This window comes from Bipolaris sorokiniana (genome assembly GCF_000338995.1).
Source record: "Bipolaris sorokiniana ND90Pr unplaced genomic scaffold COCSAscaffold_2, whole genome shotgun sequence".
NCBI lineage: Eukaryota > Fungi > Ascomycota > Dothideomycetes > Pleosporales > Pleosporaceae > Bipolaris > Bipolaris sorokiniana.
In genome coordinates, this window is record NW_006911896.1 from 840,130 (window position 1) to 863,505 (window position 23,376).

The 23,376-nt window shown below is 50.3% G+C and overlaps 7 protein-coding genes across 7 annotated transcripts; 3 read left to right on the plus strand and 4 right to left on the minus strand.

Moving 5' to 3' along the window:
* Nucleotides 1–1,400: 1,400 nt before the first annotated feature.
* COCSADRAFT_269584 (uncharacterized protein) lies at nt 1,401–1,590 on the minus strand. Its single transcript, XM_007697653.1, has one exon. It carries the CDS (start codon nt 1,572–1,574, stop codon nt 1,413–1,415), a length of 162 nt encoding a protein of 53 aa, XP_007695843.1. The 5' UTR covers nt 1,575–1,590; the 3' UTR covers nt 1,401–1,412.
* A 137-nt stretch (nt 1,591–1,727) lies between these two features.
* COCSADRAFT_133559 (uncharacterized protein) lies at nt 1,728–4,447 on the plus strand. The gene has a single exon (XM_007697654.1). The coding sequence runs from the start codon at nt 1,740–1,742 to the stop codon at nt 4,224–4,226; it is 2,487 nt and encodes an 828-aa protein (XP_007695844.1). The 5' UTR covers nt 1,728–1,739; the 3' UTR covers nt 4,227–4,447.
* COCSADRAFT_33124 (uncharacterized protein) lies at nt 4,441–5,451 on the minus strand. The gene has a single exon (XM_007697266.1). The coding sequence runs from the start codon at nt 5,394–5,396 to the stop codon at nt 4,470–4,472; it is 927 nt and encodes a 308-aa protein (XP_007695456.1). The 5' UTR covers nt 5,397–5,451; the 3' UTR covers nt 4,441–4,469.
* Nucleotides 5,452–12,224: 6,773 nt separating this feature from the next.
* COCSADRAFT_33125 (uncharacterized protein) lies at nt 12,225–14,688 on the plus strand. The gene is made up of 3 exons (XM_007697267.1): nt 12,225–12,871; nt 13,106–13,486; nt 13,555–14,688. Exons 1-3 carry the CDS (start codon nt 12,566–12,568, stop codon nt 14,434–14,436), a joined length of 1,569 nt encoding a protein of 522 aa, XP_007695457.1. The 5' UTR covers nt 12,225–12,565; the 3' UTR covers nt 14,437–14,688.
* Nucleotides 14,689–14,888: 200 nt separating this feature from the next.
* Nucleotides 14,889–16,368, minus strand: COCSADRAFT_167424 (uncharacterized protein; the record flags this gene model as incomplete). The annotated part of the gene is made up of 4 exons (XM_007697655.1): nt 14,889–14,953; nt 15,008–15,124; nt 15,300–15,575; nt 15,840–16,368. The coding sequence occupies 4 exons, from the start codon at nt 16,366–16,368 to the stop codon at nt 14,889–14,891; spliced, it is 987 nt and encodes a 328-aa protein (XP_007695845.1).
* Nucleotides 16,369–17,162: 794 nt separating this feature from the next.
* Nucleotides 17,163–20,251, plus strand: COCSADRAFT_33127 (uncharacterized protein). Its single transcript, XM_007697268.1, has 4 exons — nt 17,163–17,349; nt 17,413–17,565; nt 17,618–17,705; nt 17,756–20,251. Exons 1-4 carry the CDS (start codon nt 17,320–17,322, stop codon nt 19,873–19,875), a joined length of 2,391 nt encoding a protein of 796 aa, XP_007695458.1. The 5' UTR covers nt 17,163–17,319; the 3' UTR covers nt 19,876–20,251.
* Nucleotides 20,252–21,358: 1,107 nt separating this feature from the next.
* On the minus strand, nt 21,359–22,790 carry COCSADRAFT_269643 (uncharacterized protein). Its single transcript, XM_007697656.1, has 3 exons — nt 22,393–22,790; nt 21,758–22,338; nt 21,359–21,634 (listed from the first exon to the last, which is right to left on the minus strand). The coding sequence occupies exons 1-3, from the start codon at nt 22,547–22,549 to the stop codon at nt 21,584–21,586; spliced, it is 789 nt and encodes a 262-aa protein (XP_007695846.1). The 5' UTR covers nt 22,550–22,790; the 3' UTR covers nt 21,359–21,583.
* Nucleotides 22,791–23,376: the final 586 nt, after the last annotated feature.

Consider the following 23,376-nt stretch of genomic DNA (forward strand, 5'->3'; position numbering starts at 1 on the left):
GCCTTGATGCCTCTGACGCGATCACGTATTAGTGTCGATTGAGCTTCAAGCTCGCGCGTGTTGCTGGGCGTACGAGCCTGCCAGAGAGCCTCTGGTAGAATAGCTGGTGGAGTAGGCGTACGCAGCTGCACGTCAAGCTTTGATAGCACAGTATCTGGCTGGAGAGGAACAATGCCTGCGCCTCGAAAAGCTGAGCAGATATTGGCTGGCGTAAAGGATCGATCAAACGCCACCTTGAACGCTGGCAGAAACTCAAGCTTAGTGATGTGGTTGATGTGGTGACGGATTAGACTCTCCACCTCGCGGCTGTACGCGCGCTTTAATGGCGAGAAGCAGCCAACATCAAGAGGCTGGAGTAGGTGAGATGAATGAGGCGGCATACAGAGAGTGTAGATATTCTTCTCCTTGCAGAACTCTTGGAATTCAAGAGAGTGGTGGCTCTCGTGGCCGTCAAGGATAAGTAGACGACGTGTACCAACAACACGAGTCTTCGTGTGGGCGTCGAAGTGCTTTATCCATGCAACACCTAGCTCGTTGTTCGTCCAGCTATTGTCGCTGACTGCGATCACCCAGTCGCGCGGGATCTCTGCCTCCTCGTACCAGGCAGATAGGTGGTGCTTGCCAGTAAAGATCAGAAACGGTGGGATAGACCAGCCAGCTGCGTTAATCCCAGCGATGAACGTCACCCACTCACGACCACCTGGCTGGACAGCTTTTGGTCGGGCTCTTCTTTCTGACGCTGTAATGATGAGCTGAGTGGTAATCTTGCCTATTGAGAAGCCAGCTTCGTCAAAGTTGTAGACGTCTTCGTCACAAATACCGTACTTGGCCTTTGTCTGCTCTATAAGCTTAAACCAGCTCTTAATTAAGACTGAATCTTCACATAGAGCTCTCTGCCTATCGTACGCCCGATTAAAACGCGTCGCAAGTCTGTCTGTACGCTTAACGAAGTTGGCTGGCCACTTCTGCCCAACCTGGCCAGCACCACGCGCAGCTAACAGTCTATCGGCTATATCGCGCACAGCTACGTAGGTAGGCGAAAATCCGCGTAGATCTAGATCAAGTATATAATTAACTATTACCTCCTCTTCTAGCTTGGTAAGCTTCTTTGAGTTGGGCTGGTAATCGCGTCGGGCAGGCTTCCCATTGCGCCTGTTCTGTAGCGTTGATCGTATCACATTAAATGTTGCTGCTGCACGTCGGTTGCTCTGGATTTGATAAGCATTAAGAGAAGAGATAGCAAGCTGAATATCTGTTTCATTTGAAGGCATTTAGAATATACTGCGTGGAGTGGTTGTGTATAGAGTTAAACCGCGTGCGCAAACTTGGTGGGGTGGCCAACTCGCTTGCCTGGCCAACTCGCTTATCCAGCACGTTATCTAACAATGCCTTTTTTCTCCCCAAGCTTTATATCATTTTGTTTTATCAAGACTTAGATTTGCTGTCAGCTTAAAAAGTTGAAGCATCGAGTAACATGCTTTTACAAGTAGAATGTATAGCAATACGGTACAATACAAAAGTAATACTAGTCTGCTTGGTAGCTGATATGATGACTTTGATGATTGAAGTGACATTTGTCTGTTATTAACGGGTTGACGTTTGAGTCGCGGTCCAGGATGCGGTCCAGGGTGATGACGCATGGTCCATAGGCATCATTTCGCGCTAGTGGCCCCTCAACGCGTTCGCGTCTCCAACGCTGTGACGTTTCTACTTGTCGATTGCTCGCCACCCGTTGCACCATGACGCCTCGCACGCGAACCAGCAATCAAGAAGTCGATTTCAAAGTGTATTACTCGAAGAAAGTACCGCAGCAAATACACTTTCCGCATAAGAGTAAGACGGTGCGTCGCCGCTCTGCACCCGTACGCGATGACCAGGAGAAGCGGCAAATGGTGTTTCTGCCAGATAATATGAGGAGGCAGACAATAGGCGTTGTTAGTGACTCGGATGATGACGGCGGGAATGTTGACACGGATATAGAGGAGCATGCGGAGGGGAAAACTACGGACAAGTCGAAGCAGAAAGGCAGGAAGCGAGATACCAGCATCATGCATGACGAGCAAGATAGCGAACACGACGATTCTATTCCACATGAACCCAAGCGTCAATGCAAAATTGCGTCGTCAAAGAACCATCATCGTACACGGCGCGTTCAGGGCACATCTGACAATGAGGCGAACAAGATGGATGGAGAGCGCGCACTGAGAAGGCAGTCAACCATGACGCAATTGGTAGACGGGCGAAAACCTCTGCTGGGCGTTGAAGAGCCTGGTTTTAAGCCTGTCAAGAAGACACCCCGATTGAGTTGGGGAGGAAAGGGCAAAAGTGACAAGAGAAGCAAGGATCAGAAGCAGCGGACTCTGACACAAATGGTGCCTGGAATGCGCTCGCTCGAGATAATGTCAGATGACGATATGGATGAGGCGCTTAGTAGTGTTGAAGCCGAAGATAAAGACAGTCATGCGTATGGCCATGCTGTGGCACGGCGACTCGCACAGCAAGGCCTGTACCAGACAGGGGACAATGATGGCGCGGAGGTGACTACTGAAAAAGTTAAGGAAGACGCAAAATCATTATTGATTGAAGAAAACGTGCATCAGTTTATGGCAGATTCACAAGACGTAACCGGGTCTGTATTGCAATCAGTAGAAGGTGACTGTAACGACAGTTACAAGCCAACACAATTCATTGAGGCTCCTTCCAGAAGGTCAGGCAGAGTGACCCGACGGAATACGGTGGCACAGGCCCCAAAAGTAGGAGAAGCCTCATCTGTCCCACGCAAATCGGAGAGATCAGCCAAGGCCCGATTCAGTCTCCTGTCTACCCCCGAGAAGCGACGAATTTGTGAGATACCATCTTCCCAATCACCAGCAGACTCGCCGCTGTCTACCCAGTTCACGCCTCACAAGCTGAATCAGTCGCCGCTAAAGCAATGCGCGACAAACTTTAGCAACAATGCTGTAGAAACCCCGTCAAAGCGGAAGCAAGTGAGTTTCGAAATGCCGTCTAAGACTCCCATACCTCCACCAAAACTGAGGAGATTTGAGAGCACCATCCAGGACTCCGAAGATGAAGATGACGATGCTATTGAAGAAGACATGCCTCTGCCTAAACGGGCCAAGCAAGAGTTTGACGAGGACGTGGGACTTTCGGCGCTGGATAAAAGCGTTGGTACGGACACTCAGGCTATACTTAATCAAATCGATCGCGCGTGTGCCGAGGCCAACGACACCGGTGATACAGTCTCGCCAGAGTCATCGCTGGAATCAGACAGTCTTCCTGTTCTCCGAGGCTACAAAGAGCCCTCACCCGAATTAGGAGACCTTCATAAGCAACCGCATAATCAAAGCGAGTGGGCCATTCAAAAGGATCATCTAGCTTACCACGATGAGCCAACTCGGATCAAGCAAGAGCCTGGAAGTACTGAAGCTGAGCTACCTACACAGACCAAGCAGCTTCATTTGACACCACCGATCCTCGAGGCAGATGTCCAGGACACTTTCCCTTCTACTTCTATGGCTATGCCTGAAGATTCTTCTGATGAGGAGATTTCACTTAAAAAAGAGTCAAGTCCATCACAATCGGACAGGCGACCTTCCCTACAGTCTATATCAGCCGGCATGCATCAATCCATGGACCTTGACGGCGAATTCGTCCAGGTCCCCCGTTCCCCATCTCCGCAGCACGAGACTCAAGAATCCCATTCAAGCAAGGCAGAGCAACAGCTACAGGACGAATGGCTCTCGTACTCACAGTACGTGAATGCACAGCCTTCCAAATCATCAAGCCTGCGTGTCATACCCGACGCATCTAACTACAACGACACGCCGCTACCACGTCTAAACACTGCACAACCGCCACTACAACAACACCATCCATCAGGATACCGTCCCAGCCAAGCGACCACCGTCGATGAGATAACGCAGCGCACACCTCGTACCAAGCGAACCCAGAATTTCTCAAGCACACACACTACTCCTCACCGCATCGCTGGCTCTCAACCTGTCTTTATTTCGCCGGGCAAGCCCCCTCCCCTCTTCATCCCAAGTAGTTTCCCCAGCCCGGGGAAAACAGGTGCTGCAACCGAGGAGTGGAGTAGTCCTATAGTGAGTATGACACAAAGTGCGCATTACAGGAGTAGCCAATGGGCGAGTTTGGATAATTTTAGTATTCCGCTTCCGCCGCCGCCGGTTGGTGAGGGAGAGGATGAGGAGGATGAGGAGTAGTGGGGCGGAAGGTGCTGAGGGGAACTGGTTAGAAAGGTGGCGTAGAGAAATGATGAAGTGACAGCGAATGAAGTACTGACTTGGTGTATAATCGTGTCGTAGCTACATTTGACGCAGGAAGAACTGAAACATGAGTTGGTTGCCATCAAAGACGAGTCAGAGTGGAAGTCAAAATCTAAAGTTTCATTTAAAAAAAAAAGACTACCAAAAAAAATCCCACATCTTCCTTCGATCTCACTACCTTCACACCGTATGCGGCGTAAAGATCAAATCACACCGATCATGCCTCGACCTGTACCCATTCGCCTCGAATGGTTCCATAGCCTGTGGCGTTGTCTCCGGCGCCAGCGTAATCTTGAAGGCCCGAATCGTCGCTACAAGAATAAGCCTCATCTGATACGTCGCCATATTGCCTCCGGGGCACCTTCTCGCACCCACGCCAAACGGCACCACTAGCTTCCTCCTCTCCGCACTAAACTCGTCATCCTCATCCATCCATCTCAGCGGGTTATACGCATCGAAATCTGGAAATAGATCGGGACGCTGACGACTCATGGAGAGACTCTGTGTCGTTACTACTGTGCCTGCGGGTAGGTAATACCCCAGGACTTCGAGACCGCCTTTGGGGATGCAACGGCTTCCAGTGAGGGCGACGGGGGGCCGGAAGCGCAGGCCTTCTTTAATGCATGCGTCGAGGAGTTTGAGGGTGTCGAGGTCTTCGTAGCCCTCGTGCGCGATGAGTTCTCTATACAGCATCTTTTGCAGCTGCTGGTTCTTGGCGAGTTCGTAGTAGATGAAAGCTAGTGCTGAAGAAGTGGTTTCTGTAGCTGCGAGCACTTGGCCGGCCATTTCGGCGCCGAGTTCGGGGCTGGACCAGGAGGATTGCGTGGGGTATTTTGCGGTGGGGTCGGTGAAGAGGGTGTGCACGTTTGTCTCAGTGGCGGTGGTGTCTGGGGTGGCTTGGGCGGCTTGCTTGCAGAGGGCTTCGCCGAGGTCAAAGAGCTTGTCGCTGGATTGCACGCGGAAGCGGGCGTGGGGGAAGATCGGGGCGTATTGTAGCCATTCGAAGAGCCAGGAGGGGAGGCACAGGCGCCAGACGACTAGGAAATTGTACTCGCCGACGACGCGGGGGAAGTCCTTTGTGTCGAGGTCGACGGCGGAGCCGCCCATGATGATTTGGGAGTTTTTGAGCGTGCAGATGCGGAGGTGGTGGACGATGTCTTCGGATTTTGTGCCGTCGGATGCGCCGAGGTCGCGTACCATGTCCTCGATTATGTTGATGAAGGATTGGTGCGACGCCTTGAGGTTCTTGGTTGTTGTTGCGATCATGACGGGATGGCGTCGCTGGCGTGCGATGTCGTGCTGGGGATAGGTGACTGTCCAGTCGTGGCCGCCGACACGTAGAGCACGGATTGAGGTTGGTGATGTATCGAGGTCCTTTCTGATAAAGACCTTTTCCACGGACTCTGGATCATTCAGAATTACCAGGTTGGGGGCGATTCGGACAATGGGACCGTATTGTGCCATGAGTTTGTCTGCTTCCAAGGAGAGCCGGCCGTGCCATCTCTGCCATCGGATCCAGAGTGTAGTTGCAGAGGATATCCAGGGCCCGGGAATACTTCGTAGAGGGTGGATATGGGCATTGTAGATCATCTTTGCCGCCTGGTAGATGACAAGAGAGAGCAATGCTACTGACAAGACACTCCATGGTGAAGTGTTGTTGATGATGGTGTCCAACATCTTGGAGAAGAAGTGGTATACCACTCAAGGAAAACAGGTCGTGTCGACAATAGAAATAAAAAGACTATGGATTGAATACAAAGAGGTTCTTAATTCGATATTTGAAAGAACTGAGTCTGCTCATTCCAGCACTGAAGACAGTTCAATACTTATACCTCGCAGAAACAAACACCCCATGGCACAACCCCTCCTGGGATCTCCTTGAGTCCGAAGAATAGAGCCGAATGTACTTCGAAAGACGAAAAGAAATCCCAGCAGCGTGTTTCCTTGCTCCTCCTTTCAGTTACGAATGTCTTCCTTGTAGTTTCACTACATACAATCGGACCGTTCTTGGCAGTGTCAAGCTGAACACGTCTGTGCATACCCATACCCACGAGACGATTCAAAGCCCAGAAGGGACTAAGAGACGTTTGACTTTTGATAAACCAAGGCAGGGTCTCTGATGGCAAATTGACATGTGGTTTGTTGAGATTTGCCTCCCCCTTTGACCGGGGTTGTCTGTCCACGAGATTCGGGCCTTGTGCTCGCCACGATGCTGCCGTTGGTAATGCTAACTCTCTTTATCAGCCTCAACAAGGCCCGAGAGTGAGCTGTGGGGGATCAAGAATAAGTATGACAAAGATTGGATAATCACCTCCAAAAGCAGACAAGATGTGCGAGAAGACCATGAAGACAAACAACTGCCGTGCATCTGAGCTGCTCGATAACATTGTCCTGAAGCCGATCCACCAAACATGCAATGACATTTGTACGCGCAATCTCCTCGTGCAGAGGGCTCCCTTGAAGACGGTCTTGGGTCGTTGACGGTGCGTTGGGGCCTCACTCATTCGGCCATGGAAGGTCACTACCTAATCGACGCATCTCATCTCCCCCATAAAACACCAGCACGTCCCCATACTCGGAGTTTACTCCATACCAGGGCTGACTAGTGTTTTTCTCTCTAATATGAATGCGCAGATCGATGCACCTTCCCAAACTGCCTAGACAAGATGGACGACACATTCCATAGTGAATAAGATGGGCTTTCATCGACACTGCGAATTCCCCTTTTGATAGGGCAGAATGTTTCACATCTGCATACAAGAAGTAATCGAAAAAGTGGAATGGGAATCAGAAACTAGTTCCGAGACCATGTGACGATAAACAGTGATGGTTCTCAGTGGGGTTAAGTGTTTGACGCCTAAGTAACGTGAGTGCTTGGAGTAAAATAGAGTTTTAGTAGCTGAAAAATCTGGTTCAGCATGTAAGTAGTTGCGGCGACCGAAGGCAAAAGATATTCGATGATATTTCCGTTGCGTCAATGCTTACTTACAGATATGCACCAGGGCTTCCAGCATTTTGCAACAAGTCGGAGAGTACTCCGCCGAAGGCGGGACGGAACGGTCGCCCGAACTTGGTAGCTTTCGATGCACATCGCAGACACTTTGATCACCGCTGCATCTGACCGTTTTTCGTGCGAAATGCTTGTTTGCCTCACCTCGCCGTCTACTGACTTGTGGTGCCCAATCTCTGGCTATCAGAATCATGGGCACAAAAGCGCCAGGGGGCAAAACGTGTATGAGCGTTGGAGGCGACCTTCTGCATCCGGCTGGATCTGGATGGCTCTAGACGTTAATAAAGTTTGGTTTCACCTCGCTCACTCCGAATATCGTTTTTGTATGAATAGAAAAGTGGCAATACCTACCAGACCCAAAAAAAGACCTGTTGGGCCAGAAACGAATCAATTGGGTTGGACGGGAGAAGTAAGACACACTTCGATGTAGTCAACCTGATAGCCATAAAGCCGTTCTTTCTCCCCCCTCCTTCTACTTCACGAATATATCACCCAAATGGTAAATCATCCAAAAGCCCAAACCTCCCCCCCACTGCCGGTTGCCTCCGCAGACAGATCAGCGTTCTTGTGTCACTACAATCACTATCCACTTTTTCTCTCTCTAGACGTTTCGGAAAAAGGAAACTGCATGCGAAACAAACGTAATAAATGTCGCAACAACTTTTGCTACACTCACTCCAACCTGCTACCAATGACCATATATGGGAAAACAAAGCAAAACAAGCAAAACTTTGGTTACCCAAAGATGTAAATCCAAGATACACCCCGCATTTCAATTGCAAGTAAACAAGTGGCATCGAGATGCGTATACTGTATACGCGCTATTGTGTACCCGCGCGTTGCCGTGGAGTGTAAGGCGGAGATACAACCGACCCGTGTCCCTCCACCCCCCTTACTCCGGCACAACGAAACTACGGGGATGCTCACACCGATCGGGTTGCCGTATCACATATTCTGGGGATCTTAGTGCCAGAGGCGCGGTGTAAGTAGTGTTTTTGGTAAGATGTGGTAAGAAGAAAGTTTAACGTATAGTTTGAAGGGGGGCGGGGGGGTTCGGACATAACGGGATGTCCGAAGGAGCCGTAACGTGGTGTGCGTACGGGCCGTCCCTCCCGGGTAGTTTTTTGAGTGAGGGAGGGAAGGGAGAGAGTTTGGGGTGGAAGGAGAGAGGTGTATAGGAAAAGGGGGTTTGGGGTAGGAGGAGATGTAGGGGAGGAAGTGAGGGATGGGTGGATGGTTAGGTAGAATCGATGTGCGTATGACTGGTGATGATTTTTGATGATGTGTGGTTTTGCAACCGGACAAGGGTCGAAGTACATCACCACGGATGATCTTTGGGCGCCTAGGGGAGCATGATACATACGTGTTGTTTATCAGTGTTATACTACGGCACTTTGTGATGCTTGACTGTGTCGTATCTTGCCATTCACGCCGCTATAAGAGGTTCATTGTTTCTGGGTGAATAATGCTGTCGTCCATGGACTCCGAGATCTCGATGGCTATGCTGACTAGTTCAAAGAGGTATGGATATTTTCTTTGTCGATAATAGGAGTATGATTGCGGCGGTAAAAATAGATTGGTGGCGGTGCTGAAGTTGTGCTGACTTATAGTCAATGCTCTTTCCGTGAGGAAACTTTGTGGGATGAGATTGTACCCTGGGGCTGAAGTCGGTGTGTTCGTAAGTCTGACAAGAGATTGTGATCATCTGTCTCGCCGACTCGAGGTCTAAGTATATACTCTCTAGGTCTCACAGAATATTCTCTTACTCTGCAGGCGATGGTTCTATGAGTGGAGAGTTAAAGAGGAGAGAGTTAACAGCGCGATAATCTGTACTGATGGTAAATATTTGTTGTTCAACTGGTACTGCGTCAATGGCATGAGCTTGAAGAACTTTGCTCAAGTTGAGTTCGCGTACAAAGCTTGGTGACATGATGAGAAATGAATACTACAATTTTTCGAATTCTGTCTTTACACATTCAGTCGAGGGCATACTTGTCAACACAATCCGGGTTGCAATCCAAGTCAATCCGAGTCAATATGGATTGCTAATCCAATCTAATCCAATCTGGAGGTCCATATTGGATTGGATTAATGTTGACAACTTTGGTCGAAGTAGTCATTTCGGATACAATAGGTCGATGTGGTTGTTTCTTCTGGAAACCGGCTCTAATAGTTCTCAACAGATTCTTCATGCAGTAAATAACAGCACAATATGGTTTGTGAAATTGTCTTTTCTATCAGGGCGAGCATATAACTATGACATTTAACCGCACCCAGAATCACTGCCCGTCTGATGAAAAAGGAAACCTTCCTATTCAAGTCAGACCAACTATATCCAGATTCCTGGCTGACAAACCATACGTGTGCATATATGTAAATGTTTATGATCCCATCTAAAAGCCTCCCATGGGGTATGTAGATGGGCGAAGGCTAGGACTTATCATAGTGGCACACTGTCTAGTTTTGCCTACTCATAGTATTGTCTCCTAAAATACTATATTTTCTGCGATAGACCTTCCAACATTTAAGAGATCATTACCAGAATACTATCTGTTAGGGATGTTAGCCTCGCAGGAGTCATGGCTGACGCCTTAAGGGGTATTAAATCTGGGTGTGGCTCTAATCCTCCCACAGTAAACGAGACAATTTCCTAGATACACACAAAAGAGAGAATTAAACAAAAAGTCGACGAAACATAGCCGCCATTCTTAGCATACCAGAACCTATATTGAATATATAACTCTAAATCAAGTTTGGCTTTTAGAGAGCTCGATGGTCGGGATAGTAGCAACTCAGGTTCGGTATTTTCTAGCAAGCCATTGCCCGAGCACAGATCTAACAGAGAATCACCATCATGGAAAGAAGTTTAGACCATCTCGAGGTTGGTAACAAGATCAGCTAGTAGCAACATATCTAAACAATCCTGAAAAACTTGCAGGGCTATTTGAGATCGCTTATACTATCAACATTGGCTTCTTCGCAGATACTAAAACCGACCTTATTACCTCCCGTTTCTGGAGAAGGTTACGCGGTTCCAAAATTGATAGGCAATGCTTCACCACCACCGTGCATCAGTGATAACAAATCTTGATAATCCTCCGTCAGTCGGTCAAGACTATTGACCCATAGATAGCGCCGGTGACTTGGGCCTACCACAAGTACATCTCGATCCAGACATATGTACACAACACCTGCTACTACACTTCTCCTCGAAGCAGAAGTTACGGCCGTAACATTCATAGCCGAATCCAATCACGCAATGCATGTTCTACCACTGAACAATGTACATACTGCAATGACACAAAAACAATAGCTATCTTGTAACACTTTCCAATTCAGATCGAAGGGTTTATGATATGATGTCTTGCACTGTACCCTGCATCAACATCAGCATCACTCATCAGCATCAGTCACCACCACCACCAATACACAATTACCGTCAACAGTTCACAGTACGTAGTTCGACCATTCTATCCTTGTCCCGCAAAAGTAAGCAGGACAGTTCATCTTCCCACAAGATTTCTACCACAATCGTGATTCCCATGATATCGATACTGCTTACTGCTTATTGCATTGATTTACCTGACCACGTTTTGTCGCTCAGGCGATCTTAGTCCACATGTAAGCGATCTGCACCGCAGATTCACCGGTGCCTGACTCAGTCTCCTTCGGCATTTAACACCAACCATGGGTCAACGTGCTAGAGACACATCAAGATTGAAGCAATCGCTCTTGCTTGCGTCACCTGAATCCATGCTCAAACTCTGAAGGATGAAAGCCTGTCACAACCTTGTCGGCGCTAGATAAAAACCAAAAGAAAAGAAAAATTGAAGCAAGGCCATCCAGGTTCTCGGACGCCGGCCCGAGAATTTTGCTGGGAAGAAAGACCGAAAAGACGTGCTGGAATGGAAGAGCTTGCGAAGACCGGTGAAATGGTGTACAACGGCCATTATGACGGATGGTCCGTAGTACTATACATACGTAAGTACTTATGTACTTGAAATAGATAAAAGAGGGCCTCGATAGTGTTGACCAAAGAACAAATATATTGAGGCACGTGCTTCTTAAAAAGTACCTAGGCACAGGAATACTTGATTGACCTAAACTTGCTCGCTCGAGGCTGAGCAAAGAAAAAGACTATGGAAAACGAAATTTCATAAGGCTGGTAACGGTTTGTGACATGCGTCATTTAGAAGGACCTAGTGCTAGTAGGAGGGCCTGAAAGATGTTTTGCAAATAGAGTTTCGGGGAGGCTTGTCAGAAGGGTGTGATGCTCGTAAACGGTTTGCCAAGTACTCCGTGTACCGAGCATTTGTTCGGACTATTGCAACTATTGTTCCGAGCACGGAGTCCTCTTTATTGCCGGCATTTCTCTCTCTTGCTTTCGTTGGATTTCTTGCATGAATAGTGTGTTGTTCCAGGATTGCAATCTGTGACAGACAGTGCGTGTTTTGTGGTTTTGCGCAAATCACATGGCGCTTCGATCTGTGATTCGAATGCTCCGAGTATACTTAGAAGCTTCTCACCATTTTCGCAAGTATCACCAAAAACACCTCTGCCGGTCAAATGCGCCTCGATTTGCGCGCTATTCGTTGCGCGGATTACGTCGGATGGTGCAGTATCTGCACATGTTAACCGCGGTGATTGCAATTGCGTAGATAATGTTACCCCGCGATGCACATGCAACTCGTATACTATGGCGCAGACAGGCATGACTAGCGAATGCCATCAACAAGACGTGTGGTTGAAGCTCGGCTAGGATGGAAAGCTCGGGCGGCAAGGCCGCATTCCGAGATACACAATCCGACTTGCTAGGCCGCCTGAACATGGTTCTAAGGCCGTCTGAACTAGTCGACCCCCTTCCCCCCCATGCAGAGCCCACTGATTAGCCGGCAAAGCCCATTGTAACACATGGATCGTCCGCACGCGAGCCCTCGTATGCAAAGTCCGCATACCAGGAGCAGGGGTTTCGCCGTTGGTGGACATGACCTAGGCAAAGTAGCCGATAAAAGGACGATACGATACGTACGGATAAACCAATGCTTTTAGCACCTGCATCTCACCATTCGCATTCGGAGACATCGCCGTTGCAACGCAGGGTGGGCGGAATCCCCGCATCCATCAATCGATATCTTTCTCTTGCCACTAGTAGTTTGGCGTCCTGTTTCACAAGCCCAGGTCGTGTGTTCCCCACGGGCTCTGGGAACTGCTACTATCTTATTGCTGCATGACACCGCGCAGTCCTCACCGTCGAGCCTGGGTCAACATGGACGACTTGTCGCACACGCAAACGCGCGACACGATGCTAAAGGATCCTAACTTCTCCGCTGAGGACTTCGAGTACGACTCTGCGCCCGGCGCATCCCGGTACAGAGATGGCCCTACTAGAGGCGAGGTTGTCGATTTAGACTCAGAGGGCGAGGTGCGCAGGCGCTGGCAGACGCCGTGGGGAAAGAGCTTTAGGACTCGCAGGCACAGACGGAGTTACAGTCATGAGCACTACAAGGTGTATAAGAGACGGTGGATTGGGTTGGCGCAGCTGGTACTGCTGAATATAGTCATCAGTTGGGACGTAAGTTGATCGCATGCCTTCTCTTTCGTTTCCCCATTGTTTACAGAAAGGGGGCCTCAAAAAGGCTGGGCGAGGCTGTCAGCAGTGTCAGATTCCCCCTTGTCGATTCATATCTTGAGATGACGGTGGAAATTGCTATTTCACTTTCCCCGGGCTTGTCCCGAACGTGGGGAGGGAGGAAGCGCCGAAACACCAACCTTATTATAACATATGATGGAAAACTAACATCAATAGTGGCTGACATTTGCACCCATTTCTACTACTTCAGCACTCTACTTCGGTGTACCGGAGTCGACTATCAACTGGCTCTCTACCGCTTTTCTTCTCTCCTTCGCCGTCTCATGCCCTTTCACCATCTACCTCTTGCATCGCGGCCCCAAACCGGCCATCATCGCCGCCTCTGTCTTGCTTCTAGCGGGTAACTGGATCAGGTATGCGGGCACGGTGGCAAATGGCGGCATGTTCGGGGTCGTCATGGTAGGCCAGATTCTAACGGGTCTGGCGCAACCGTTTGTGTTGGCGGCACCAACACGATACAGCGACATGTGGTTTACCGAGTCCGGACGAGTGGGAGCCACGGCGTTGGCAAGCATGGCGAATCCCCTCGGTGGAGCCGTAAGTTTTCCACTCCTCTTGGTCCGCTAAAAGTGAGAGAGAAAAACAACATAACTAACAACATCAAGGTCGCATCCCTCGTAAACCCAGAACTAGGTTCCCTCCCCACCACCGTCCTCATAGTCTCCATCGTCGCCTCTGTAGCATGCATCCCCTCCCTCTTCATCCCCGCCGCACCCCCCACTCCCCCCACCGCCTCCTCCACCGTCGCCAAAACCCCCATCGTAGATTCCCTCCGCCTCATGCTCCGCACCCCCGCCTTCTACATTGTCTTCCTCACCTTCGGCGTCTACGTCGGCCTCTTCAACGCCTTCTCCAGCCTCATGAACCAAATCCTGTATCCATACGGCTACTCCGAGGACGAAGCCGGCATCTGCGGCGCCGTCCTCATCATAACGGGTCTCGTCGCTTGTGCGATTGTCAGTCCCATTGTAGATCGCACGCATGCCTACCTGAGCGCCGTCAGGATCTTAACCCCGCTCGTTGCAATTGCGTACCTAGCATTCATCTGGGCGCCGCAAACGCGCACAATTGCCGCGCCATATATCCTTAGTGCTGCCCTGGGCGCAGCCTCGTTTTCTCTGCTCCCTGTTGCGCTTGAGTTCCTCGTTGAAATCACATTTCCTGCGAGTCCAGAAGTTAGTTCCACGATCTGCTGGGTTGGTGGCCAGATCATCGGGGCTGTCATCATTATTGTTATGGATGCGTTGAAGGATTCACGGCCGGTGGATTTGGAGCTGGTGAGGAAGCTGGGGAGGGGGACACAGGGGTCGGTTGGGGATAGGCCGCCCGGGAATATGTTCAATGCGCTTGTTTTTCAGGCGGTGCTTGCGTTGGCGGTTTTGCCGCTGCCGCTCGCGCTTGGGTGGAAGAGAGTTGGGTTGGGGGTTACTGAGGGTAGGTTGTCGAGGGATGTGGATGGGGATGTGGTGGAGGATCAGCGTGCGTAGGTAGTATGGAGGCTTGTTCAACTCGTGATCCTGAGCACGATAACGATGATGATGATAATGGGTCATTCTCTTCATAGGGCCTTGTACGTGTCAGCGAGTCTGTGCCATAGAATCATGGAGGAAAGCGAGAATCGGGGTTTTCTTGTGTTGTGCCCGAGTCTCCTTATTTAATCCTTTCTGATATGCCAATCATTATCCGTAGATATCAGCACTACAGATCTGTTGCCGGATTTCTCAGTCAATCAGTAGAACCAATGTTGTTTTTCGCTTCAATTGGGTGTAGAGCTTGATTCAGATGGAGAGATAGAAGTACAGTGATATTTCTAAAAATGACTATGGTATTTACAGCCATCCATAAATGTCTTGATCATTTGCACGCAATCCGAATGGCTGACCCTGATGCACTATCTATACGCTGGTATGGGAAAGTGGATGTTGTGGGGTAGATCGGTTTACTTGAGCTGAGCAAAGAGCTTGGGGGCGGCGCATTGGGTTGCGCAGTGAGCGAGGTGGAAAACTGATAAGATATTAGCTCATCTCTCGGTCAAGGCGAGGTGTGGTGGTGACGTACATTCTTCAACGCAGTCCTCGTCGGCCTTGCCCTTCTCCTCAATCTGGCCTGTTACCCGTTGGGCGCATTCGTCGTAGTGGTGCTTGGGGCCGTGGCATTCCTTGGACTCAGCGCATTCTGCAATGAACTGTTAGTCATGCGTCTTTCTTTTATACCGCCATCTGATGATGCGTTGGGCCTAAGTGGATGCCTGCACATTCCCATCCAATAGCACCGCATCCAGCCCTATCCGAAAGGCAATTGATTCTGCCCGTGTTTTGTGCCATATTCTGCGTCTTCCAGAGTCACTCACCCTTCTCAAGCGTGTCCTTTGGGTCTGGCTCCTCCTCTTCCTCCTCGTCCTCGTCCTCTTCAGACTCCTCGGAAGGCTTGTGTCCCTGCTCATCTGAGCCGCCTGACTTGGCGTCCTGCTTGTTGACCTCGGCCTCGTCGCCGCTCTCCTCGTCGGTGCCGGAAGCGGGCGATTTGGTGCTGGTGCCACCCTGGACGGGGTGCTCGGCGTCGGCCGAGGGGTGGGAGAAGGTCTCCCAGACGTCGCTGAAGAAGTCGGTGATACCCATTGTGAATGCTCCGGGGCAATTGGGGGTCCTCGAGTTGGGATGGGGGTGGTGTGGAGGGTTGGAGGTGATGATTTAACCAAAGCTTGAATCGTTGTTCTGAACCCGGGATCGCGAAAATGGGCGGTGCACGGACCCGGCATTTGGGTTAGCGGGCGTCATCTGATTGCGAGCCCTCTCAGTGGCTTCTCGCATCCTGTCGCCATTGAGGCGGACATTCCATGTCTGATTGGAAAAATACCTAGAATTCTACCGATAATAACCAGCCAACTAACCTCGGTGCCGCTTGAAGGCTTCTTCTACGCTGACTCCATTCCCAACGTCTGCAGTAACCTTCTCATCGGCCTCGACCAGCTTCGGCAGCAGCTCGAGCAGCTCGTCCACTTTTGCCTGTGGTACTGCGACCACGCCATTCTCGAATGGGTCTATCATGATGATGTCGCCAGCCTCGACAATCGTTTCGCCAATCTTCACAGGCACGTTATGCGCATGAAACTTTGTCTCGGCCCCCGCCCCAATCACAGATGTTGCTTTGGACCAGATGGGCAATTTGGTCTGGTTCAGAGCACTAATATCCCTCACACGGCCGTCAACTACAATGCCCTCTGCTCCAAGATGCTGCATGCGAGCCGCCATTATGCCCCCCACCACGGCGCAACTCTGACCAGATGGTTGGCTGATGACGACAATGGTGCCGTTCTCGGTATAATCTGCATATGGTTTTGAGTCTGAGAGATTGGAGGCAGGTATATTGCCTGGCATCTGTGATGGGGTCGGGAAAGACTTGGTGGCTTTGGGGATCATGAGGAAGGTCGATGCAGGCGCAAGCACCTTTCTCGGCTCAGGCTTCGGAATGCTCGCAGTATGGAGCAGCGGCCCTGGACACGATTCAGTGGGTCTGTTGCACATAAAGGTTAAAGGCGCCTATACTTATGTCTGCGAGAAAGCCTGCGCCAGGAACGTGGAGCTTGAGCAGACCATCTGCGAGCTATGCAAGGTGAGTTATTTGAGAAGTGTATAGACACAGACAAGATAGGCGTACGTCGCATGCTGCATATTCATACAGTTTCTTCCATTTTGGAGATGCCATGGCTGTATACCAGAATCAAGATTGGCAAATGTATCAGGTCAACTCTATGCGATGCTCCGCGCGCAGTGATAGCCGTGGTTCCCTAACCCCGCCAACCGAGGTGTTCCGAACTCCAGCCTCCATGTTTGAGCAACTTCACAGACTTAGCAAGCATTGCCTACCTGTAGCTGTATAACCAAGCATTCATCTACTCTTGTGTTCCCGTACTGTTTGTCTCTGTTCATCCAGTCTGGGACGGAAGCGCCCCGCCGGTTTCGCAGCCTGTCATAGATGCGCTCTTTTAGGCAAAACTTTACCCCGCGCCGGTATTCTGGGGAAGAGCATGGGACTGTAAGACTTGTCCATACTTGTGAGAGCATACTGCACCCAACAACGACAGTCTGAGGTGGACTATGTACATATGTACACATGTTGCCAAGACAGAGTGGGAACGCCAGGTGTCAAGCCACGGTGGGAGGCGGAGGGCGATGTCATGCAAGGGTCCAAGACCAGACGATCGATGCGCACTGGCCTATTCTTCCTCTTTCTAGACAACATCAACGTCAACGTCCAGTGGCCTTTCGCCGCCACGACTTTTTGCTTTCACTTGCGTAACTCTATCCTTCACCCCTCCATCTGGTATTGTACATAGTCTTTGCGGCCTCTGCCGCTGCACAATCTCCACTATGGCCTTCCATGCGGCCGGCGCAGTCCAGGTACGGTTTGCCACGAATCCCGACATCGCGTCATTGAGCCCCATGCTGATAGAGAATACATAGAACGTCGCTTCTGTTACTGCCGAGCTGTGGCCAACCATGTCCACTGTCTTGCGATCCTCTTGTCACGGCTTTGGGCGAAAGCCCATGGCTGCCGGCACCCGTCAGCTTCATACTTCACGATCATCTCCGTCTGCCATTATAGCAGGAGCGCATGTACGTAAACCCAAACCCATCGCCCCCGTTCATCATAGTGATATGAATATAGCAATGCGCGCAGCCTGCTCGTCCCGAATACTCCGAATCTGCTCCCTTCCCCGCCGCTTGCGCTACTCCATTCCCGAAGCTATCTCCAGGTCAGTAGGAACAAATGCATCCGGCACAAAGCACAACTGACGTGATGCAGCATCGCGAGTCGGACTATGCAACCCTTTCGCTAGCGCCTCACCCTTCGCCTCGATCAAAGCATGTCAATACTCTACCATGTCTCGTAACGGCCCTCTATCGCACCTCCGTCAGCTCTCGAAGCCAGGAATGCTCGGATTGAATCTCATACAACAACGCTCGCTCTTCGGTGGACCTTCGCATGAACAACTGGCTCGATTGGAACAGACTGCCAACAAGCACCCCAACAGCGCACCGTCTCAGGCTTCCTTCTACTCGGCACTTATGCGCGCCAACATGCCTCAAATAATCATCAACCGGTACAACACAGGACTTTTCGCTACAAACGATGTCATAGACAAGCTTTACAACGAGGCCTTGACAAAGACTGGACAGCAAGGTGTTGTTCAGGAAGGACTTTCACCAGAAAAGCGCCAGGCCATCACTCAGGCTCTCGGGGCAAACGCCAACTCGGCCCAGGTCGCAAGAACTAAGGGTGGCAGTGGCGTTAAGACCGACCCTGTCTATGTTGTTGTCGAGGAGTCCTTGATGAACGTCATCTTCAAGTGGATCCGATGGATCTGCGGTTTCGCTCTGGCTGCCTACGTATCCCTGGTCCTGATTACACTTTTCGTTGAGACCAGTGGTGTTCTCAAGAAAGTTGGCGGTGGCACTACTGCCGAGGTTCGTCCGGAGCAGCAGAACACCCGTTTCAGTGACGTCCACGGTTGTGACGAAGCCAAGGAAGAACTCCTGGATGTCGTCGACTTTCTCAAGAATCCAGACAAGTATAACAAACTCGGTGGAAGATTGCCCAAAGGTGTCCTCCTTGTTGGCCCTCCGGGTACCGGTAAAACTCTGCTTGCTCGTGCTTGCGCAGGCGAGGCTGGCGTACCCTTCTTCTACATGTCTGGTTCCGAATTCGACGAAGTCTACGTTGGTGTCGGAGCGAAGCGTGTCCGCGAACTCTTTACTGCTGCTCGTTCCAAGGCGCCTGCCATTGTATTCATCGACGAGTTGGATGCTGTAGGTGGAAAGCGAAAGTCCCGCGACGCCAACTACCACCGCCAAACTCTGAACCAGCTTCTCAATGATCTCGACGGTTTTGATCAAAGCACCGGTGTCATCTTCATCGCCGCAACCAACCACCCTGAACTTCTAGATCCAGCTCTTCTCCGTCCTGGACGTTTCGATCGCCATGTCCAAGTTGAGCTTCCTGACGTCGGTGGACGATTGGCCATTCTCAAGTATCACACTAAGAAGATTCGTCTTTCGCCCGATATTGACCTCTCCACCATTGCCCGCGGTACCCCTGGATTTTCTGGTGCAGAGTTGGAGAACCTTGCAAACTCAGCAGCTATCCGCGCATCGAAGCTTCAGGCCAAGTTTGTGACCCTCAACGATATGGAATGGGCCAAGGACAAGATTACAATGGGTGCTGAGAAGAAAACACGCACAATCCCCCTCCAAGACAAGATCCACACTGCATACCACGAGGGTGGCCACGCACTTGTTGGTCTCTTCACCAAGGGCTTCAATGATGTTCACAAAGCGACCATTCTTCCTCGCGGACACGCTGCCGGTATTACATTCTTCCTTCCCCAGGAAGAGAACCACCATACTCGCAAACAGTACATTCGTCAGCTCCAAGTGGCCATGGGTGGCAAGATGGCAGAAGAGATTGTCTTTGGTGCTGACAACGTAGCTGACGGTGCTTCCGGCGATATCCAACAGGCCACTTCGCTAGCGTACAACATGGTCACAGCATGTGGATTTTCGGACAAGCTTGGTAATGTCGACTTCAAGTCCAACTACGAAATGGTCTCTCCCGAGACCAAGCGACTCATTGACGACGAAGTCCGACGTTTGATAGACGAAGCAAAGTTAAGCGCACGAGAGCTACTTCAATCGAAACGCACCGAGCTAGACCGTCTAGCTGATGCGCTTGTCCAATATGAAACATTGGACAAGCAAGAAATCCTCAAGGTCATCAAGGGCGAGGACCTCCCCGGTCGCCTAAAGGCTATGCCCGATTCCCCCATAAAGATACCAGATAACCCTCTTCCCGCTGCCATATTGCCTCCACCGAGGGGCAACGGTGGCAACGGCTCGGGTCCCCCGGGCCCACCACTGCCTGCATAGTTTCATCATGACTAAGGATGAGCAAAGGGAGGGGGCATTAGTTGAAAAAAGAAAATGCACATTTTAGCATGTATTGCATGAATGAGGCACGGAACATAGTGGCGTTTGCAAGCTTTTTGCCTCACTTCCTCTCTCCACTTTACCCCCCTCGTTTTTGAAAGCAAGGGTTATGAATGGTCTTATTTTTTGGTAGTTATTTTTGTACAGTACAACTTTTGGGGTCTTTGGTAAGAAGAACCTTTATCCAGTATGTGAGCTTTTTGGTAGCGCACAGAATAAGAATGAAAGATTGAAAAGGCAATTAGAGTATTTTTTTATGTGCGGGTGAGGCTTGTGAGCGTGAGTGAGCATAAGGTTGAAGTATGGATATCACGTGATGGATTCATTGCGCAAATTTCAAAGTAGAAGTCATGTTACTGATGTGAATCTTATCTATCTCGTCAATCATTCAAGTTGGGAGTTTGTTTTTTTACTACTGGTGAGGAATTAAAGTTACGAAAAAGAATTGAAAAGAAGAATCAACTTGAATATTCCAATACACACACACATCTTTATCCTCACCCACCTCCACTCCTCTTATCTACATACAGACAAATTTCTCAATCTCAATTCCAAAACGTATACATTCTTACATAATTTCTCATCTACAAACAATCGTATATCAAGGTGACTCTGTGATCCCCTATCCTCTCCTCCCCCTTTCCGTGGAAAAAATGTTACCAACGGTTCTACAGACGCTCAGTGGTGCATATTCATTATCTGACAGAATCCCTGTTGAGAGCCCTTTATTCTCTGTATGTACCATTTCTGTGACGTAGGCCATCGCTTTGTACCGAGAGCACAGATGAACGAGAGATGTGCGAGATGAGTTGTCTAGTCTGTGTGGATGATGCCGGTCAACCTGTGTTCCTATAGCCATGACTGTGGCTAGTGATGAGGAGCCACGCTTAATCTATTTTCACACCGGTCTGCACGGTTTGTGGGGGCGTACTGTTGCAGTTCTGGTTCGGCAATCAACCCGAGTCAGTTGCGTCTGGAGGCCTCTGTCGCAACCAGCCACACGCACAGCGCACCCTGTATCTCGACCACTGTTTCTGAAACTGAGCGGGGGTGCATTCTGTTTGGTGGGGATGATGGACCCCGAGGAATGCGGGTCAGCTGACGTCAGGATACCTTCATGCTGGCTGGTCTCTCGTCCACGTCTTTTCAGCTGCATCTGCAGTCTAGACTTGACACATGGGTCTTTGGTCGGATACTAGGGCTCGTCGGCAGTTCGCAAAAAGCTTTCGGTACTTTTATGACTAACACGCATATTCCCTTTCTGTAGCTCTTGAGTCACATACCCCCGTTGACCCCTCCCTACGCCATGTCTTGCAAACTGTATGGTGTTGTTCTCAGGCGTAGCGTGTTCTTGGCGTAAGCGTCGCGGGTAGTGCGCGTTGCGATGTTGCAAGGGGTAAGATACCTCTGTTGGAGGGCGTGTGAAACATTCTCATAGCCATGTCGGGTGAGCAGATGCCGACTCAGTGCGCAGTTCAGCTGAAGTGTGGTCATCTCCACATAGCCGCCCCAAATTTTTAGCTTTTGCAACGTAATCCTCGTCTGACTTTGTCCACTCGCATCATTGGGCGATAAATATGACGCATGTTTCGAGTGTTGTTTCTCTATTCAAGGGAGTCATCATATGAGTAGTGTGAGCTGTTGGTGTTCAAATATAAACGAATCGTTCAAACGCAAAGGGCTCTTGTCCAATCGGAAACTGTTCCTTCTGTCAGCATGCGCGGTTTTTGCGCCGGATTTACCGCAGATGGGCATGTTGCGAACCTCAGTGCGGTTGGGGGTGATATCGCTGGTAATCAGGTGCGGAGGTAGGCAAACTCACATAGGGATTGTGGGTTACCTGGTGTTGACGCCCTGGTGATGAGCCGTATCCATAGATGTATGCGCTGGAGAGGTACTCGTGTGATTGTTGTGATATATTTTGTGCTTGTTGATGATATACTATAGGCGCTGGAGGCTCAGGGCTGTAGTGGTACAACGATGGCTGTGGAGAGGTCTGGACAGGATGCTCAGATCCCAGTGTCCAAGCCGGTGGCACGTTCCAGGCAGTGTTTGCTGGAGGAGGTGGGGGCGGAGAGTAGAGATGCGCGTTCCAGTTTGAAGAATAGACACCGTATGCGTGTGATGCGGTACCATGTTGACCACCAAAAGATGTGGTTGTGGTTGCCATAATAGGGGTCTGCGAAGTTTTACTCCTGGCGCCTAGAGAGCTAAGGTTACGGTTGGAAGGCGTGGAAGGCATTTGGTAAGGCGATAAGCTTGAGCCTACGGTGCTGTGGTTTCTTGAATGTGAGGACGCATACGTTTCTTGTTGCTCGGGAGAAGGCTCATGTCCCTGATGGTCGTCTGTCTCATCACTGATCAACTGCTGGAGATATTGAAGCTTCCGTTTACGCTTTTCACCTGCGATAAGACAAGTCAGATGGGATATAAAGGCTGCCTTTGAGAGCAACATACGGTAGTTACGTGAAGCGATCCTGTTTTGTTGCTTTCGGATCTCGCTATTGACTTTCTTAGGCTTTACGGCTGCTTCTGCGCTCTCTCCTGATTGCTTTGTTCTCTGGCGACCTCTTTGTGATGACTCTGACGGTAGTGTGGTACTAGGAGGATTCATGGCGCCAGCAGGTACGAATGGGAACCGGAGTATAGAAATGATGTGCACAAAATGTGCTGAAATGGGCTTGCTTTTGAGCCGCTGATTAGAATCCCCTAGACTTAAAGATGGGGGCCACACTTGCTAAGCGAAACAGGTCTGCAGCTTGCCTCTGCCATCAGGCCTTTTCTAAGCGCTGCTGAATAAACAATACCAAAATAGTAGCTGGACCAAATGACAGACAGAAGCAAGTAATGCAGATTATGATCCTGCCGCCGTTAACCTTAACCTTATTGTTGCCACAACATGATGAGATCGGATCGTCAGATACTTGGGGAATTGCATAGCACATGTTCTGGGGTCTTAGTCATGTTGGCCAGCCACGTTACAAGCTGTATGCCGGTTCGATGCCGCGTAGCCGTTCAATCAGTAAACGATCCGTGATTAGTTACTGCTGTATTGGGTGCGCTAGGCGAGGAAAGCTGGAGTTTCGGATTGCTGAATCATCGTGGAAGAGCGACCCGAGCATGATCCGTCATGAAAGAGAGCAAGCGAAGCCGTGGTGGGTGACGTGGAGCATGTCGCCAGCAGCAGGACCGGACATACCGCCTGTGCGGAGGTGACGACAGATGGGATTTGTCACATGAATGGCGATGGGTGTGGAGAAGCGCATTGAAGCAGTAGGCACAAGTAGTGGAGGAAAAACGTTGAGCTACGAAGAGGCTATGTTTGTGGCGGTCTAAGGCCGTCAGCCACTAGTCCGCCATGGTAGTGGACGAGATGATGCATAAGCAGGGGTAACACGAATCTCACTCCGCCTTTTCCAGCACCAAATGGCACAAAGCTGC

Excerpts from the sequence above, each read along its gene's own strand:
- COCSADRAFT_269584 (XM_007697653.1), bottom strand. The coding sequence starts at position 1,574 with ATGTCACTTCAATCATCAAAGTCATCATATCAGCTACCAAGCAGACTA.
- COCSADRAFT_133559 (XM_007697654.1), top strand. The coding sequence starts at position 1,740 with ATGACGCCTCGCACGCGAACCAGCAATCAAGAAGTCGATTTCAAAGTG.
- COCSADRAFT_33124 (XM_007697266.1), bottom strand. The coding sequence starts at position 5,396 with ATGGGCGGCTCCGCCGTCGACCTCGACACAAAGGACTTCCCCCGCGTC.
- COCSADRAFT_33125 (XM_007697267.1), top strand. The coding sequence starts at position 12,566 with ATGGACGACTTGTCGCACACGCAAACGCGCGACACGATGCTAAAGGAT. Across the intron at positions 12,872-13,105 it reads ATATAGTCATCAGTTGGGAC|TGGCTGACATTTGCACCCAT; the intron begins GTAAGTTGATCG and ends TAACATCAATAG. Across the intron at positions 13,487-13,554 it reads CGAATCCCCTCGGTGGAGCC|GTCGCATCCCTCGTAAACCC; the intron begins GTAAGTTTTCCA and ends AACAACATCAAG.
- COCSADRAFT_33127 (XM_007697268.1), top strand. The coding sequence starts at position 17,320 with ATGGCCTTCCATGCGGCCGGCGCAGTCCAG. Across the intron at positions 17,350-17,412 it reads ATGCGGCCGGCGCAGTCCAG|AACGTCGCTTCTGTTACTGC; the intron begins GTACGGTTTGCC and ends GAGAATACATAG. Across the intron at positions 17,706-17,755 it reads ATTCCCGAAGCTATCTCCAG|CATCGCGAGTCGGACTATGC; the intron begins GTCAGTAGGAAC and ends GACGTGATGCAG.
- COCSADRAFT_269643 (XM_007697656.1), bottom strand. The coding sequence starts at position 22,549 with ATGAATCCTCCTAGTACCACACTACCGTCAGAGTCATCACAAAGAGGT. Across the intron at positions 22,339-22,392 it reads GATCGCTTCACGTAACTACC|GTGAAAAGCGTAAACGGAAG; the intron begins GTATGTTGCTCT and ends GTCTTATCGCAG. Across the intron at positions 21,635-21,757 it reads AGGTAACCCACAATCCCTAT|TTTCCGATTGGACAAGAGCC; the intron begins GTGAGTTTGCCT and ends CAGAAGGAACAG.